Source organism: Artemia sp. Qi Xiang Cuo, chromosome 4 (genome assembly GCF_049724085.1).
Source record: "Artemia sp. Qi Xiang Cuo chromosome 4, ASM4972408v1, whole genome shotgun sequence".
Classification (NCBI taxonomy): domain Eukaryota; kingdom Metazoa; phylum Arthropoda; class Branchiopoda; order Anostraca; family Artemiidae; genus Artemia; species Artemia sp. Qi Xiang Cuo.
The window spans coordinates 71,985,664-72,002,028 of record NC_142797.1 but is presented as its reverse complement, the minus strand read 5'-3'; the positions used below and the strand labels follow the sequence as shown (position 1 = coordinate 72,002,028).

The window sequence follows — 16,365 nt, the reverse complement described above, 5'->3', positions numbered from 1 at the left end:
AGTTAGTACAGACACAGACAGAATACCTGGGACACGAAATAGGAAACGGTATAATAGCCCCATTAAGGGAAAAAACTGAAAAAATTAGAAACGCAGCAGTTCCGACCACAAAGAAAAAAGTTCGGTAATTTTTGGGGTTGGCAGGATATTATCAAAAATTCATACCAAATTTTGCAACGATTATTACAACTTTGACAGATTCAATAAGGAAGGGGGCCGTAGACCCTGTTAAGTGGTCAAAAATTGAGTAAAAAGCATTTGATACACTGAAAGATGCTCTTTGTGGCGAAAAAATACTGAAAAATCTTGATTTTTAATTAACATTTTTGCTACAAACTGACGTCTCAGAGGAATGATGAGTGGCATTTCTATACCAAATTTTTGTATATTGGAAACATCAAATCACATTTATATCCCGAACACTCTCAAAATTAGACTAAGCGTATTGAACACTTGAAAAAGTATCACTTGCGATAATTTAGGCGGTAAAAAAACGGGACTACTATGTATTTGGACGAATATTTAAAATAATAACGGATCAAAACCCATTGAAATGGCTGAATATAATGAAGCCAGATAACCGACGATTAGCACGGTGGGCCCTATGCTTACAAGAATATGATTTCGAAATAAAATCAAGACCGGGGACAGATAACGGAAATGCTGACGGCATGTCCCGATTGTGAAAAAAGATCATATAAGTTAAATTAGGCGGGCTGTGCCTACCTAATACCATGTATATATATGAAAAAGATAATAATTGTATTTTTTCTCCATTAAATAGATGTCGATATTTTGGGGTAAACGTCTGCCGACGGAGAAGGAGGTCAAAGAAGCATTTATGGCACAGGACTTTGGATGTCTCAAAAATTGGACGAAACCAGAAATGATACCAATGGTAGAAATGAAACAAAAGCAACCAGTAATAATGCCAGACCGAGTACTAATGGAGGGACCCATTGTAGGGTACACAATATTTAAAGCCGACATTGTCGCGTGGAAAATTACACCTCCAGAGGGAAGGCTTGTGGAACTGGAGAAACACCTGCACTGGAGCGGAAATCATCTAGCGGTGAAGGAGATGTTTCACCGCATAAAGGAATACGTACATATTCCAAGCCTCAATCGAATTTTAAAGGAATCGGTGGAGGGGTGTGGCTGTTCGGCATGGAAGGAAGAGTCCCTTCGAAAATGCCAGCTGCCGTCCCATCACAAAGGGAAAAGAGAGGTAGGGACCCACGCCAGAGCAGAAACAAGCAGATCCCAAAACCCTCCACCGCATTCACAAGAAATAAAGACACGTCAGACTGGACGGGGGGCTGTGCCTGACCGTCCATCGTTATTAGGACTCGACCAACCAATATTCAGCTATCAAATACCCCGAAGGCCGCAGGCTGAGCAGGCGCGCCCTTACGTCAACCCTCTTCTTCCCCCTCCAAATCGTAACACCCGTCCGCCCACCCCACACATTCGCTCAAGCACCACTCCTTATTTACACCCCTCCCCAAATCGTCACTACCAACCGCATTCTATATCCATTCGCACCCCAATAAAACCCCACCACAATCCCCGTAACTCTCGCAATCCCAACTCATCACTATCCTCATCTGGAGTGGCCTTGCAAAGGCAACCTTCGAAAGGAGCAATTATTAATGCTGCCGCACCAAAGATTCATTACCCCGCTATGGATATTCGGTATCCTGCTACTGCAACTACAAGCAGAGCAGAGATTATTTATCCCGCCACGGATATTCGATATCCGGCCGAGGAAATAAAACCCCTGCTACCTATGTCAACCCCCCTCATCCCCCCAGAAAGATTAACTGATAGGGCTCTCCTCGACATGTTCGTTGACCGTCAGGAGACTCCCGAGGACGACATCCTGCAATTATTTCCAACGGAGGAGGAAGAGAAGCTACTGAAAAACGAGGAAAACTTCATAGTACCCCACACTACTCGGCAAGGCAGAAACCCTCGCACGGCAGGAGCTATAAGAAAGAAATAAACAGGAAGACCGGAGCAAGATGAAGAAAAATTTAGTGTTTATTTTAATTATATTTTATGTCTGAGTATCCAGCCAATCCACCGGAGATACGGGCCATTTATCTTAGGAGGGAGGTGTTGGAACCCTTGGTCCCAGTTTTTTCAGATAAATGTCCCTCCCAGATTCATTTCTTTTGGCCCCTTAATTATTTTCCTTCCTCGAGTAATAAATATTAATTTTCCTTTTATTTTTGTGACGCCATTTTGGGTCCTCTTAACTGCGTACGTGCTTAATAGACCACGAGGTAAAGAATTGCGCAGTTAGGGAGGTCGGCCAGTAAATTAGTAAGTCCTAGGATTGGCTGGAAAGATTCATTTACCACCCTCGTAACCCCTGCCGCAGCACGCGGCTAGCAGAGCGGGCTGGGAGAAAGAGTCTTTTTGAAATCAGTTTTTATATACAACGTGTTGTGAATACAGTAAGGTTTTTTATGTACTCTTTTAACTTTTCAGCTTAGGTCGAAACTAAAGAGATAGTTAGAAAACCTTATCGGTAAACTTTGGCTTTAAATGTGGCCATAGACCATCCGATCACGTTAGTATACGGAACCGTTGGAGTAACCGCGGAAATCCCACTAATTTGGGGTCAAAGAGGGATCTTCCCCCTCCAGTAAGTGGCATAGCAACTCTTTGCGCCATTTTTGCCTTTAAAAGTGATGACCCCCGCACAATAACCCTCCAATACTTAGGCATTGCTATTGCGCTGCCTATTATTATAAGCAAGGTCTCAAATTGCTGGTGTTTAATATTCTTATATTAAACTGGTGATTATAATGTGTTGTTTGAAAAGATTTAGTTTAGCTTTGAATAGATCAGGCTGGAGGAAGCCTGTCCGTAGCTGTGTCGGCCTTAAAGCAGCTTGGTATGTAGTGAGTTTTGTGTAGTAGTAGCGTCTAAATTGTGTTACCATTTCGATGGGCTATAAAATTAAACCAAGGTCTTTAGGCCGCTGATATATCTTTTTCGTTTCTAGCTATCTAAATTGTGCTATGTTGTTTGAATAGATGTGGTGAAGCTTCGAATAGATCGAAGTGGAGGAAGAGTGGCCGCAGTTGTGTTGGCCTTCAGCAATTTGGTCTACAGAAAGCTATTACGAGTTGCAGTAGAATCTAAATTATGTTACCACTTGGATAGGCTATGAAATTAAGCTAAGATCTTCAAACTACTGATAGTTCTTCTCTTTTCCAGCTATCTAAATTATGCTACCACTTGGATAGGCTATGGAATTAAACTAAGATCTTCAAATTACTGATGGTTCTTTTCTTTTCCAGCTATCTAAATTATGCTACCACTTGGATAGGCTATGAAATTAAACTAAGATCTTCAAATTACTGATAGTTCTTCTCTTTTCCAGCTATCTAAATTATGCTACCACTTGGATCAGCTATGGAGTGAAAATCAAGGTTTTCAAATTCTCTTTGTTTGGGCCAATTTCCTCGCTGAAGATTCTTTCTGTGTGTTAAATTTACAATCCCCATGTGACCTGACATGGATAGCAAATAAACAACGGAGTCGGAGTAGAAGAAAAAAGAGCACTCGAGCTAAGAAGAGCATGGACGGGTTCAGTCTTGATGTGGCACTAACTCATATGCATAATTCTCAAATTGAAGGAACTGCTTGTTCTTCATTAAGAACTCTCGATCACAGAGCAGTGAATACACTTTGTTTAAGTGACAATATACTCGTTGTATTGACCGACTATGATTCAGTAGAAAAAATTCGAATCTTCAATGCCAAGTATCACACATGCAAGGTGTGTTTTAGTGATAAACCAGGAAGGTTGTGCTTTCAGTTTCCTAATTGTCTACATGTATATTGTAATAGTTGTATTAAATCATATTTTGAAGTGAAGATACAAGATGGAGAAGTTAGATCCTTAAAGTGCCCAGAAGAAAAGTGTGAATCACAACCAACTGCAACACAGGTAAGCAATACTCCAATCAGTAAAGATAAGGGAATTTGTCCCCATTAAGAATATTGAGGATAGTCTATGGATAACACTGAAACTAAATATTTTTGTGAAGGAACCTCTTCTCTCAAGGGCATTCCACTTTATCGTTCCTAACAATTGTATTTGTGCGTACATGCTTGAAGGGTTAATAGGCAAAAAGTGACTTTGAATTACTTGATTTATTTTGGCGATAGGTGAATATATACCAAGATTCAGGCAGGATCAGAAGACTTTCCAAATTAGAAAAATAAGGTAAAACGGAGGAGGATACTTAAATAATCATACAAAGAATAATTTTCTGCTAATTTGTTATATAGGGAGGTAAAAAACGCTTTTGGCTAGACTTTTTTTGGGGGGGGGGTGGAGTAAACCCTTTAAAAGGCATTTCCAGTTTAATTGTACTGATGAAATAAGTGTATGAGGTTTGTTTTCTCTTTTTCTACAGGTCTATACTAATGATCTCTTCGCAATTCAACAGTTTCCAAGACCATAAATCAATTTTGGCAACGAATGGTAAGTATAGACCAACCCTGGTTTGTAGAAACTGAAACATTTGTCTCAGAAGGGGTGAGTGTATCACACCGATCGTCATAAGAAGCTGATAGAGGGCTTAACAAACGGTTTCGTTTTGTAAGTAAAAAAGAAGAACAAGATTGTGCAATAACAAATTTTGACCAGGGGTGGGTGATAAAGGTAATTCTAAAGACGCTTTGTCCATCTGAGTTACCGAAATATCATATCTGCAGTGTATCGAGAACAGCTTGGGGATAGAGCTGAAACACAGGTACTATCTGGGAAGGGGAGGAGGAAGGTGAGGCAAAAGGGATTCAAATTGTATGTTTGGGGAAGTGTTAAAAAGTTTCATGTCTAATCTTCCATCGTAGCTCTTATGGAACTTATAAGCTATGCATGGTTAAGCTTCAAGATAAATCAAAAGACACTATGTGTGGTCAGGTTATCAGTTTCGAGTATCTGCAATATCTCAGGAATGGCTGGCATACCAGGTTAGGGTTTTCAGAAAGGGTTGTTCAGAAAGCAGGTGACTGACATGAGAAAGCAGTGTCTTCAGAAAGTGGATGACTGATAATTATGACTTGGGGGGGAGAGAGTAGAGCTAAATCAAAAGGTACTATTTTAATATTTCGGAAACGGCTTGGGGGATGGGATTGAAACTTTCATGCAGTATTGGAGAAAGAAGAGGTAAGGTATCGATTTTTTGTTGAGTTGAAAAGCTAAATATGTTTTGTCTTAATCAAGCTCTATATTTTTGTGCTATGAACTCCAATAGGATTAAAGATTGTGGGGCATATGGATATAGATTTTAAACGCGAGAAGAGGGCAGAAAAGGGCTAAGCTTATTCTCTTTTAAATCTGTTTAGAACTTTTGACCCTTTAAGCCCCCTGTCGAACTATTATCTATTCGTGGTGAAGCAATAATATTAAACGAAATGTACTAAATGTACCCAGGTTGCAAAAATGGGGTATCTACAATATCTCAAGAGTGAGGTTTATCAGCTAATAATTTTATTTTTGCCAATCCGCCTAAATATTTTGAACACTAAGCTCCTATGAGATCTATAAACTTCGTTAAGTACCGAGGTGATCAACTCAGCATATCTGTCATATCCTGTTGACGGCTTTTGGGATCAAGTCGAAACTTTCAGGGCGTGTTGGGGGGCAAATGAACCTCGAATCTTGATGGAGATAGGAGGACTAAAAGTTTCGTATCCAGTCCTTTCAAATTTTTGGTCTTATAAGCCCCTGTTGGGCCAAAACCTATTCCAGGCGGAGTAGCAGTATAGACCGAAAGAAGAGACGTGTACTTAGGCTATCAAAACATCATGTCTGAATTATTTTAGATCTTAGTTTGGCAGATCGAGCTGAAAATTTCAGGGAGTGTGCTAAGCGTACCTCACATTTTACTTGGTGGAAGCAGAGGTAAACTGAAAGAAGCCATGTATCCAGGTTTTCCAAATGGTATATTCACAAATTTTTAAAACTACTTTTGAGTATCAAGCCGAAAATTTTGAAGTTTCGGGGTGGGGGAAGGGTGTAGGGGAGATCACTCCAAATTTTGTGTTTGATGTGTGGAGACCAACGAATGTTTGTTTCCAATCCGTCTAAAAGTTTGGTACTATTAGCCTAGGTAGAACTTTAAATCTATTCATGATGAAACATTGAGGAAAATCAAAACATTGTATATTCGCCAAGACTATCGAAACAGTGCATCAGTGCAAACAGTGCGAAACAGTTGGGGGAAGTAATAAGAGTGCTAAAACATTTTTTGTCTCATAAACACTCGTTCGTCCAAAAAGGGCTGACAAGGTTTTCTTAAAAGCTTGAAACTTTTATATCCGTGAGCTCATGGGTGAGGACTCTTATACACAAAGAAAAGATGCAGGGAAAATTGTTTTACATGAAAATGGATTCAAAATCATTTTTCTGATCAGCCAGGACTCGTTCCTTTGGCCCAGTTACTTGAGGTTTTTTGGTCCTTTGGTCTAAAAGTGAACATGTTAGGCATTCTGCAATGCAGTTCATATCTATAAGAAAGAAAAAAAAAACTCCCCAATTATGCTCTTCGAGTCCGTATGAAAAGAAAAGTAATCAACATTCAAGCATTCGAAAGTAAGTAGCTAAAAATTCAGGCCGAGTCCTACCGTTTCTTCTAATCGTAGATACATAACTGAAGATAACCTCAGAAATCTTAAAATTGGAGATACAAGACGCAAAAAATAATATTTTCTATTTTTTTAAGGTGCGAGGAGTGTTGGACCGTGAAATGTTCACAAGATATGACACGCTGCTTCTATCGTCGACGTTAGCCACTCCAAACACTATTTACTGTCCAAGGGAATCTTGTCAGTATCCAATATCATTGGAAGAAGACTCTGACTTGGCCTCCTGTCCATCTTGTCAGTTTAATTCATGTGTTCATTGTCAGATGACATTTCATGGCGTTGAACCTTGCAAATACAAGAATGGTAAGTCATTGGGGGTGAACCAGCATTAGGGTTATAGCTTCTACTTTTATTGTAGAATAGACCCAGGAGTATATCCAGGAATTTTAAAAAGGAGGGAGGGTAAGAATTTCGGTTACTTTTTTTGGCTTGGCAGATTCTTATAAAATGTCAGTAAAGGCCGCACAAAATTAAACAGGACCCATGTCAGGATGGAGTATTGTCCTCTGAATTCACGTGCTAAAAGAAACACAGTTTACGTTTTGAAATTGTTTATTCCTTGTTGAGTATGATGATTGATCTTTTCATGACTAAAGGATTGAGGAAGTAATGTCTTGCTGTCTCTAACCTTATCTAAACAAATAGTTTTAAAACCGTAATTTAAAGAGTTTAACATCTAAATTTAGGAATATAAAAAAGGTCATGTTTAGACGACTAAAAACAATTCCAATAAAATTCTCAAAACTATTGAAAGATTGGCTAACTTGTGATATTGAAGGAATTAAAAAAAAAGAATAAGTTATAGTTGACACACAAATTTTAATTTATGATCGTTCTATTTTCTTTCTTTTGCTTTCAGTTGACTTTATAAAATATATTATCATATAAACCATCTGTGTGTACATATATCTAGCTATATAAAGCCATTTTTTAATATTAACAAGAGAAAGCAAAATATTGGAACTGATTTTTGTTTATTGCAAAGAGGAAAAGTTGAAGAACTATTTGCTTAGGGAATATTTATTACGTAGCTTTTTTTTATGATCAGATAATTGCTTCTCCTTGTAAGTTTTTTGGTGATTTTAAAAGAATTTTCAAATTAGTTTGGATCCATGTTCGAAAAATTTCACTCCTAGATGCTTATGGATGACTCAGGGCTTCGTGAAATATTCAAATCGTAAAAGCTGACTCTTAAAGCAGTATAAGATGAATCTGAATCCTGATAATTGTGTTTTTAGAAATAGCAGCATAATTTCTGTTAGGCTAGGTGTGTTTGGGCCTATTATCACAGCATCAGCTTGTATGTCTGGTTCTTTTTTTTAAGTGACAGCGTTAATGGAGCTTTAGGAAACAGAGAATAAAGTTGGTTTAAAACAGAAATAGTGTATTTTGTGACCGCCTTTAAAAAAGGTCAGTGATTTTTCTTCAAAAATATTTTTTTGGGACATATCATTTAAAAGTTTTAAGAAGTTGACGTCTATAGCGTCCTCCCTCCCTGGAAAATAGAAAAATACTTGCCTGAAAGTGAACTTTGTTGATTTAACACCCTTCTCCTTCGGAAAATACGCTCTGAAAATTTTATCCCCGTAATGGTCATAACTAGGGGCAAATCGTAAAACCTGTATCTGGATTGTTTCCAAATATATTATATTGTTTCCAAATATATAGAAATATTTTTAACTTATAATAAGGAAAACTAAGATGAAATCATCCATCACAGGCTCTGCGATTGTAGACGATAAAATCGCAAGACGAGGTCGTGAGGCGATAAAAATACTCGAATTGCTTAACAGTTGCCAAATAAGAAGCCAAATGAGCTGTATTTTTTATGTCATAGACTTATAACAAAGGTTGATTTATAATCTTCTGAAATATGAAAATCCTAAAGCGTACATGTGGAAACTATAAAACGAATCCAAGTCCTGATAAACTCAAACATTTCAAAATTTATAAAAGTAGTGTTTCGAAATGCTGTTTATTGAACATAATAAATGTTTACATAGAATACAAATATTGTTTTGAAAGAGCAGTTTTGGTGCACCTATGTTTGGCTCTATAAAGCTAATTTTGTTGATATTTTTAGTTGGAGAAAGAGACATGTTCAAATTGTACCGTGATGCTTGTGGAGAGGAAAAATTGGATTTGGAGAAGCGCTATGGAAAAAAACAACTCCAAAATTTAGTTGAGCGTGTTCTTTCGGAAGATTGGATAGAGGAGTTCAGCAAAGCTTGCCCACATTGTAAAGCCAAAATTGAGGTAAATGACTGAATTTTTAAGATCACAAACATTGTATTGACCTACAAAATTGGAGAATATCAAGTAAAAATAAAATCCATATACAACATAACACAAAATACAATTGTAAATACTACCCAAAGTTACCCTTATAATACGTTGTTACAATTTCTTTAATCACAAAACAGGAAAAATAAATCTAAAAAAATGGAACAGAAGAAAAAATTCCAAAACAATATCTCAATATGGAAAATATTAAAGATTATGAAAAATATACCACCCAAATAAAGGAAAAACTACTGTAATAAAAAAATAAGAAACAAACTACTGTTCAATAATTTACAAATTTGAAAAATTCTAGCGTATGAAGAATATAAGAATTCTTCTAATAAATCCACTTATAAAATCGACAGCTCTGATGGATTAAATTTGTCATGTTTCTTGGACCATCATTAAAATGGGATCTTTCATAGTGTATTGTTTTGTCATTGATTAAAAAAAAGTTTTTCTGATGAAGTTAAAGAGTGAAGTTGAAACTCCAACGAACAGAAATTGCTGTTTTTCTTTGTTTGAAAACTGTTTCAAATAAACTGGCCCGTGATATTTCCCTATGTTTGTAAAATTCTAAAAAAAAAACACTTGACGTAAAATGGACTTTAGAGCTTAACATTTATTTTTCTTAATATCTGAAAGATTAGAATAGCGAAAATTCGGTAGCCATGCTGAATATAGAAAAACTTGATGTGTAGCTACAAAATAAAAAACAACGAGCCGCTGCAGCCAAAATTTGTGATTTTTTCGTTGGAAAATGACGGAAGAAAAAATTATCCTACCCAAATTTTCAGACATACAAGAACGGACGGTTTTCATCATACGTGCTGGCAAGGCCGTATCCAGGAAGGGGGGGGGGGTAGGGGCATGAACCCTGACAGAACCCTATCTGCTCTTTGTAAAGACTCAGTCAGTTTTAGAAGGACGTGAGCTTTGATCTTACCTTATTATTGATAACACTAGAAGGCTTAGGACCGTTTTTTTTTTTTTTCATTTTTGTGACCGAAATCTAAGACACAACTTGAAGAAAAAAAAAAAAATCAAAATATCATTTTATTTTGAAGAGAAAACCGGGACCAACTAAGCAAAAGAAGATCATCTGCATACACAATCAAGAACATAAATGACCAAAAATAAGAGATGATTTAATTGAATCAAAAGCATACGCAATAGAAACGTTGAAAATAATAGGTGAAAGTACGCTACCTTGCCTAAAAATTATACTTGAACGGAAATTAAAACTGCTAATATTACTTTTCAATTTAACCCTAATACAAGAGTTTGTAAAATTGATCTAGTATCAGCACTACTTTAGGAGGAACTCCATCATAGGCAGGGCAATAGCACTGCCTAAGTAAAGAACGGTTGGCACAATGTATTATTTTTTTTTTGGTCTTTGACCAGGGCACTTCGTACCAAATGAGCTGTCATAGAAACTTCGAGATAGGTTTGGAAAAGGTTAATGCCCTTTTTAATTGTCGAAAGTGATTGGAGGGGAAATAATCTTACCTTCCACGCCCACAATTTACTCAAACACATCCAATCAAAATTTTTATATGGCCATTTTGTTCAACGTAGTTGAAAGGTCCGGGAATTATGTCGTTGAGGATGACCCCCCCCCCAAAGCCCTCAGAACAGGGGTTGTAAGTTATGCCCTGGGGTATATAAGGTTTTTTTTATAAAAACTGTTGTCGTAGAAACTTCAAAAAGGGTTCGTTTGACTAGAAATTGATAGGGCTAGTGCCCTTTTTTATGGTCAAAAGTGATAAGAGGGTAAATGCACCCACCCCCCCTACGCCCATCATATCCCCAAACACTTCCGATCATAATTTTGAGATGACCATTTTGTTCAATGTATTTGAAAGTTCTGGAAATTATGTCTTTGAGGATGACGACCCCCCCCCCACAGACCTCAGGGCATGGGTTGTAAGTTGTGTCTTGGGGGCATACAAGGTTTTTATAGAAAGGGTGGTCGTATATACTTCGAAGGGGCTCATTCGATTGGTAATCAGAAGCCTTAGTGCCCTTTTTAAGAGTCAAAGTGTTTAGAGGTCAGCTACCCCCCCACCCCACACTCGCGCATATGTCGTATTGTCCTGATTGGTAATAAGAAGCTCCAGTCCTTTTTTTAAGAGTCAAATTGATCAGAGGGCAGTTACCCCCACCCAACCCACACACACGCCTACGTCGTACTGTCCCGAAATGTATCTAATAGAAATTTTGAGACGGCTATGTTGTTTATAATAGTCCAAATATTGTATAACAAGGCTTTTGGGATTGAAACCAACCCCTATAGCATGGGGGAAAGGGTTGTAAAATATGCCCCGGGCGCATTTATGGTTTTATGGAAGGGGTGGTTGTATATACTTTCGAGGAGGCTCACTTGGTTGAAAACTAGAAGTTCTAGTTTTTAAGAGTCAAAAGTGATGGAGGGCAGCTTGCCCCCCCCCCCGTGACTCCCCTATTTTCACGAAACGAATCTAATTGAAATGGTGAGATAGCAATTTGGCTCAAAATAATTCCAAAGAACATATAACAATACCTCTAGGGTTGACACAACCCTTCAGTGCCCTGGGGATAGGCTTTTAAGTCATGCCCTGGGGGCATATAAGGTTTTTATGGAATGGGTGGTCGTATAAAGTTTAGATGGGGCTCATTCGATTTGAAATTGGAAGTCATAATGTCCTTTTTAAGAATAAAAAATTAATTGAAAGCAGCCCCCCCCCCCCCCCCACGGTTATCATTCACCCAAAGACATCCAATCAAAATTTGGAAATAGAAATTTTGTTCATTGTAATTGAAGGGTCCTGAAATTATAACTTTGAGGACAACACCCCTGTCCCCACAGCTTTCAGGGCAAGGGTTGTAAGCTACGCCTTAGGGGCGTTTAAGCTTTTTATAGAAAGGGTGGTCGAATATGCTTAGTCATATATTCAATAGAAATTTGGAGACAGTTATGTTTATTCAAAATAGTTCAAATATCATATAAAAAGGCTTTTGAGGTTGATACAAACCACCAGAGCCGGAGGGCAGGGGTTGTAAGCTATGCCCCTGGGGTATTTAAGGTTCTTGTGAAAGGGATGGTTGTATAAGCTTTAAAAGTGGCTCATTTGTTTGAAATTGGAAGTTCTAGTTCCCTTTTCAAGGCTTCCCTTTTACCTTTCCCAGTTCAAGGCTTTTGGGGTTGATACAAACCAACAAAGCCTGGGGGTGAGGTTTGTAAGTTACGCCGCGGGGGCATTTAAAGTTTTTATAGAGGGGATGGTTGTTTAACTTTAAAAGAGGCTCATTTTGTTGCAAATTAGATGTTCTAGGTTCTATTTAAGAGTCAAAAGTGATGGAGGGCATTTTTACCTCAAACCCCCCCCCCACAATCTTTTTTTCACCAAATGCATCTGATTGAAATTGTGAGATAGCTAGTTTGTTCAACATAGTCCAAATAACATATAATAAGGCCTCCAGGGTTGACATAACCTCCCAGTGCCCTGGGGCTAGGGTTATGAGTTATGCCATGAGGGTATATTAGGGTTTTATAGAATGGAAGGTCTTATAAACTTCAGATGGGGCTCATTTAATTTGAAATTGGAAGTTATTGTGCCCTTTTTAAGAGTCAAAGTGATTTGAGAGAAATTCCACGCTCATCATTTCCCTTAACATCTCCAGTTAAAATTTGGAGATAGCAATTTTGTCCATCGTAGTTGAAGGATCCAGAAATTATGTATTTGAGGAAGACAACCCTCCCGCTACGGCTCTCAGGGCAAGGGTGCAAATTATGCCCTAGGGGCATATAAGGTTCTTGTAGAAAGTGTGGTTGTATATGCTTTGGAGGTGACTCATTGGATTGGTAATCAGAAGTTCTAGTGCCCTTTTTAAGAGTCTAAGTGATCAGAGCGTAGCTACCCCCCTCCCCCCACACACACACACACGTCCTGTTTTCCCGAGATGCATCCAATAGAAATTTTGAGACAATCTTTTATTTAAAATAGTCCAAATATCATATAAAGAGGCTTTTGGAGTTGATTCAAACCACAAGAACCCGAGGGCGAGGATTATAAGTTATAGCCCTGGGGCATTTAAGGTTCTTATGGAAGAAATGGTTGTATAAACTTTCGAGGTGGTTCATTTGGTTGAAATTAGAAGTTTTAGTTCCCTTTTAAGAGTCAAAAGTAATGGCGGTCAACTAGCCCCCCACTCTCCAACTACCCCTCTTTTCACCAAACGCATGTGATTAAAATTTTGCGATGACACTTTTGTTTAAAATAGTCTAAAGAACATAGAAAAATTCCTCCAGGGTTGAAACAACTCCTCTACAGAGCCCCAGGGCAAGGACTTTAAGTTATGCCCTGGGACAAAAGGTATTTATAGAATGGGTGGCTGTATTAAATTCAGGTGGGTCTCATTTGATTTTAAATTGAAAGTAATAGTGTCCCTTTTAAGAGTCAAAGTGATTTGAGGGCAGTCAACACCCCAACACCCCCCCGCCCCCACACTCCCATCATTTCCCAAAACAAATATTCAAACAAAGTTTTGAGACATCAATTTATTTCAGCATTTTTGAAAGGCTCAGTAATTGTGTGTTTGGGGATGTCACCCCCTCCCCCTCCGAGGCCTCAGGGCAAGGGTTCTAAGTTATGCAATTTGTTCATTACAGATACATATAGTATCTCTAATCGAGAAAAGTTATGCATTTTGACTTCTACTTTCCCAAAATACGAAGGACACTAAGATGAGTCTTTCAGGAATGTTTAGGGGAGTGTTGAACTCAATCAGACCATGTTATGTATATGGTTTGTCAAAAGGGTGCAACTCAGGAATGACTAAGTATATTAATTTGGAATTTTCAGGAAATGATAAGGGAGATGATCAATTGACCAAAAACGCAATATTCGCACGCTACTACTACTACAACTACTGCTGCTTCTACTGCTACCATAAGTACTATTACTGCTATCACTAAAACTACTACTTCTGTAGCGAGTACTACTGAGGCTGAGGATATTGAAATAAATGTCTGAGGAAATGTTGAGGGGAACGTTGAACTAAATCAAAACATACTATCTGTATACAGATTGCTTACACGGGCGTATCAGCAATATTTTTGGAACGGCTTAAACTTCAGGGGCATCATGAGTGGGATGTTCAGTTAACCAAAAGGCAAAATGAACCTGCTACTACTGATATTAATATTGGTGCTACTGCTGTTACTACTAACAATTATACACAATTACTGCTACTACTGTTCCTGCTACTACCACTACTACTATGACACTAGTACAATTAAGGTGACACCTATGAAAGTAAAAATTTTACAGAATATTGAGGGGGAATTTAAACTGAATCAAAACACACTACGCGCATGTAGATTGTTAAAAGCGCGTAGCTCAAGAATTGATTTGGGTATTAAGTTGAAACTTTTGGAGAATACTTAAAGGGAATGATCAATTCACAAAACGGTAATATATGCATGTCACTACTAACACTAACGCCACTGCTACTTTTATTAATACTACTACTAGTACTGCTACTAAAGTACTCCAACTATTACTTCAATTGCGACAACTTGTAAGGCTTAGAGTATTAAGGTGAAAAGAGCCTCAAAAGGGTGTCAAAAGTACACATCAACTATACTTATCCAAATATCAAACCAAAATATTAATAATATTTTTTGAACGACTTAACGTTTCAAGGTGAAATCTCCGGGGCATCATGAAAGCGGTGTTCAATTGGCCAAAAGGCAATATGCACTTTCTACTACCTCTATTAATACTGCTGCTATTACTAATACAACACTAACACTGCAACTACTTCTACTATACCGAAACTACTGTGATAAATGTACTAATGTACTGCTTGTTTTGAGTTTGAGTTGGTTATTTATTGTAATTTCTGTTCGTATTGGGTTTCATTTATTTATTGATGCTGATTTGTGGCTATATTATTTATGGCTATAATAATTTAATCTTAAAACGACCACAAATTACTATTAAAGAATAATTGAAACCCGAAACGAACAGAAATCAAATAAACAATCGTAGCAAACAAACACACAACAGGTTCTACTTAAAATCGAATATGCAAGTCAAGCTTAAAACGAACAAAAATCACTACAAAAAATAGTTCGGCTACCCCCCCCTGACCAAGTCCGTTGATTTTTTACGTAAAATCAACTTGAGAGCCTTGGCTATATAGGGTAAAGCCAAGACAGATAGTCTCTATGAGATGCAAATCTGTCATAACTTTTTCAGTTTAGTATAAAAATTATTCATTTCACTTTTTGATAGATGGTCTATCATCCATCCTAGGGCAGAACTAAGAAATAAACTTAGGCATAGATATATAGATAGAGAATAGAGCATATATATGTATGGAGTAAGGGTTATTCAAATAGTCTATCAGTTCAGTGTGTCATTTGAAGGAAATTGGTGACCCCAAAAAAATAATTCAAAGATTTATGACTAACCATGTCCACAGTATTTTTTTGGAATTAATTTAACTCAACTACTGAATTGAATTAGCTATTTTTAATTTATATTGCCTATAATAAACACCTGGAGGAAATAATTTGTGTAAGTAATTATTATCTTTTTTCTCCAAGTCAGATGGCTGCAGTAGGATGATATGGTGGAAGTGCTTTTCATCTTGAAGGAACAGAACTAAGCAATTTAATCAGAATTAATTTTATTTTCATGAGTTAAATTAATTAGCTTTATTAAATTACTGAACTGAATGAGCCAGGTTTGGTTAATAATGTATAAACTAACCACCCGGAGGAAATAGTATGTTTCAGTAATTATTATCCTTTTCTCCAGAAGTCAGATGGTTGCAATAAGATGATATGTTGGAAGTGTTCGTCTTCGTTCTGTTGGATCTGTTCACGGCTTTTAGATCCTAAGAACCCGTATCTTCACTTCAATTCAGCGAACAGCAAATGCTTTAACCGTCTTTTTCAAGGCGTGGAAATAGAAGCTGAATTCGGTCCTTATAATAATGTTGTTCCAGTTATTATCAACAACGATGTAGAAGATATATAATTTTATCTAGCAATTTGAATGGCTATGAGAAATACAATTAAGAAAAATTGATCGTTTTACTCAAAAGAATTCATATGTCAATTAGAAGTATTGAGGATTTTTGTTTTTGTTTAGTTTTTGTTTGTTTCCATGCGTATTAATAAACAGGCATTTTCTTGTTTCTTCTAGATGGTATGTCTATAATTTGATAAGAAATTAATTGTAAGATTAAATCGAGGGAGTTGAAAAAAAAAGTCTAAAACATCATTGATATATTTGTACTTTCTGTGTGAAGCAAACCGCATGTTGCTACAAAATGCAAAACAAATATAGTGCTTAAAAATAAATTATGACACAAAAGGTACAATAAACATTAACAGGGTTAAAAAAATAA

At 37.2% G+C, this 16,365-nt stretch overlaps 1 protein-coding gene across 1 annotated transcript in view; it reads left to right on the top strand.

The window, feature by feature from the left end:
• LOC148953397 (E3 ubiquitin-protein ligase RNF14-like) overlaps positions 1-16,148 on the top strand; it is a 74,278-nt gene extending 58,130 nt beyond the window's left edge. Inside the window, exons 3-6 of the mRNA XM_089087654.1 lie at positions 3,398-3,967; positions 6,753-6,978; positions 8,759-8,931; positions 15,771-16,148. Of these exons, the coding sequence (XP_088943780.1) occupies positions 3,398-3,967; positions 6,753-6,978; positions 8,759-8,931; positions 15,771-15,992 (1,191 nt within the window). The 3' untranslated portion in view covers positions 15,993-16,148. The remainder of the gene's footprint in view (positions 1-3,397; positions 3,968-6,752; positions 6,979-8,758; positions 8,932-15,770) is intronic.
• Positions 16,149-16,365: the final 217 nt, after the last annotated feature.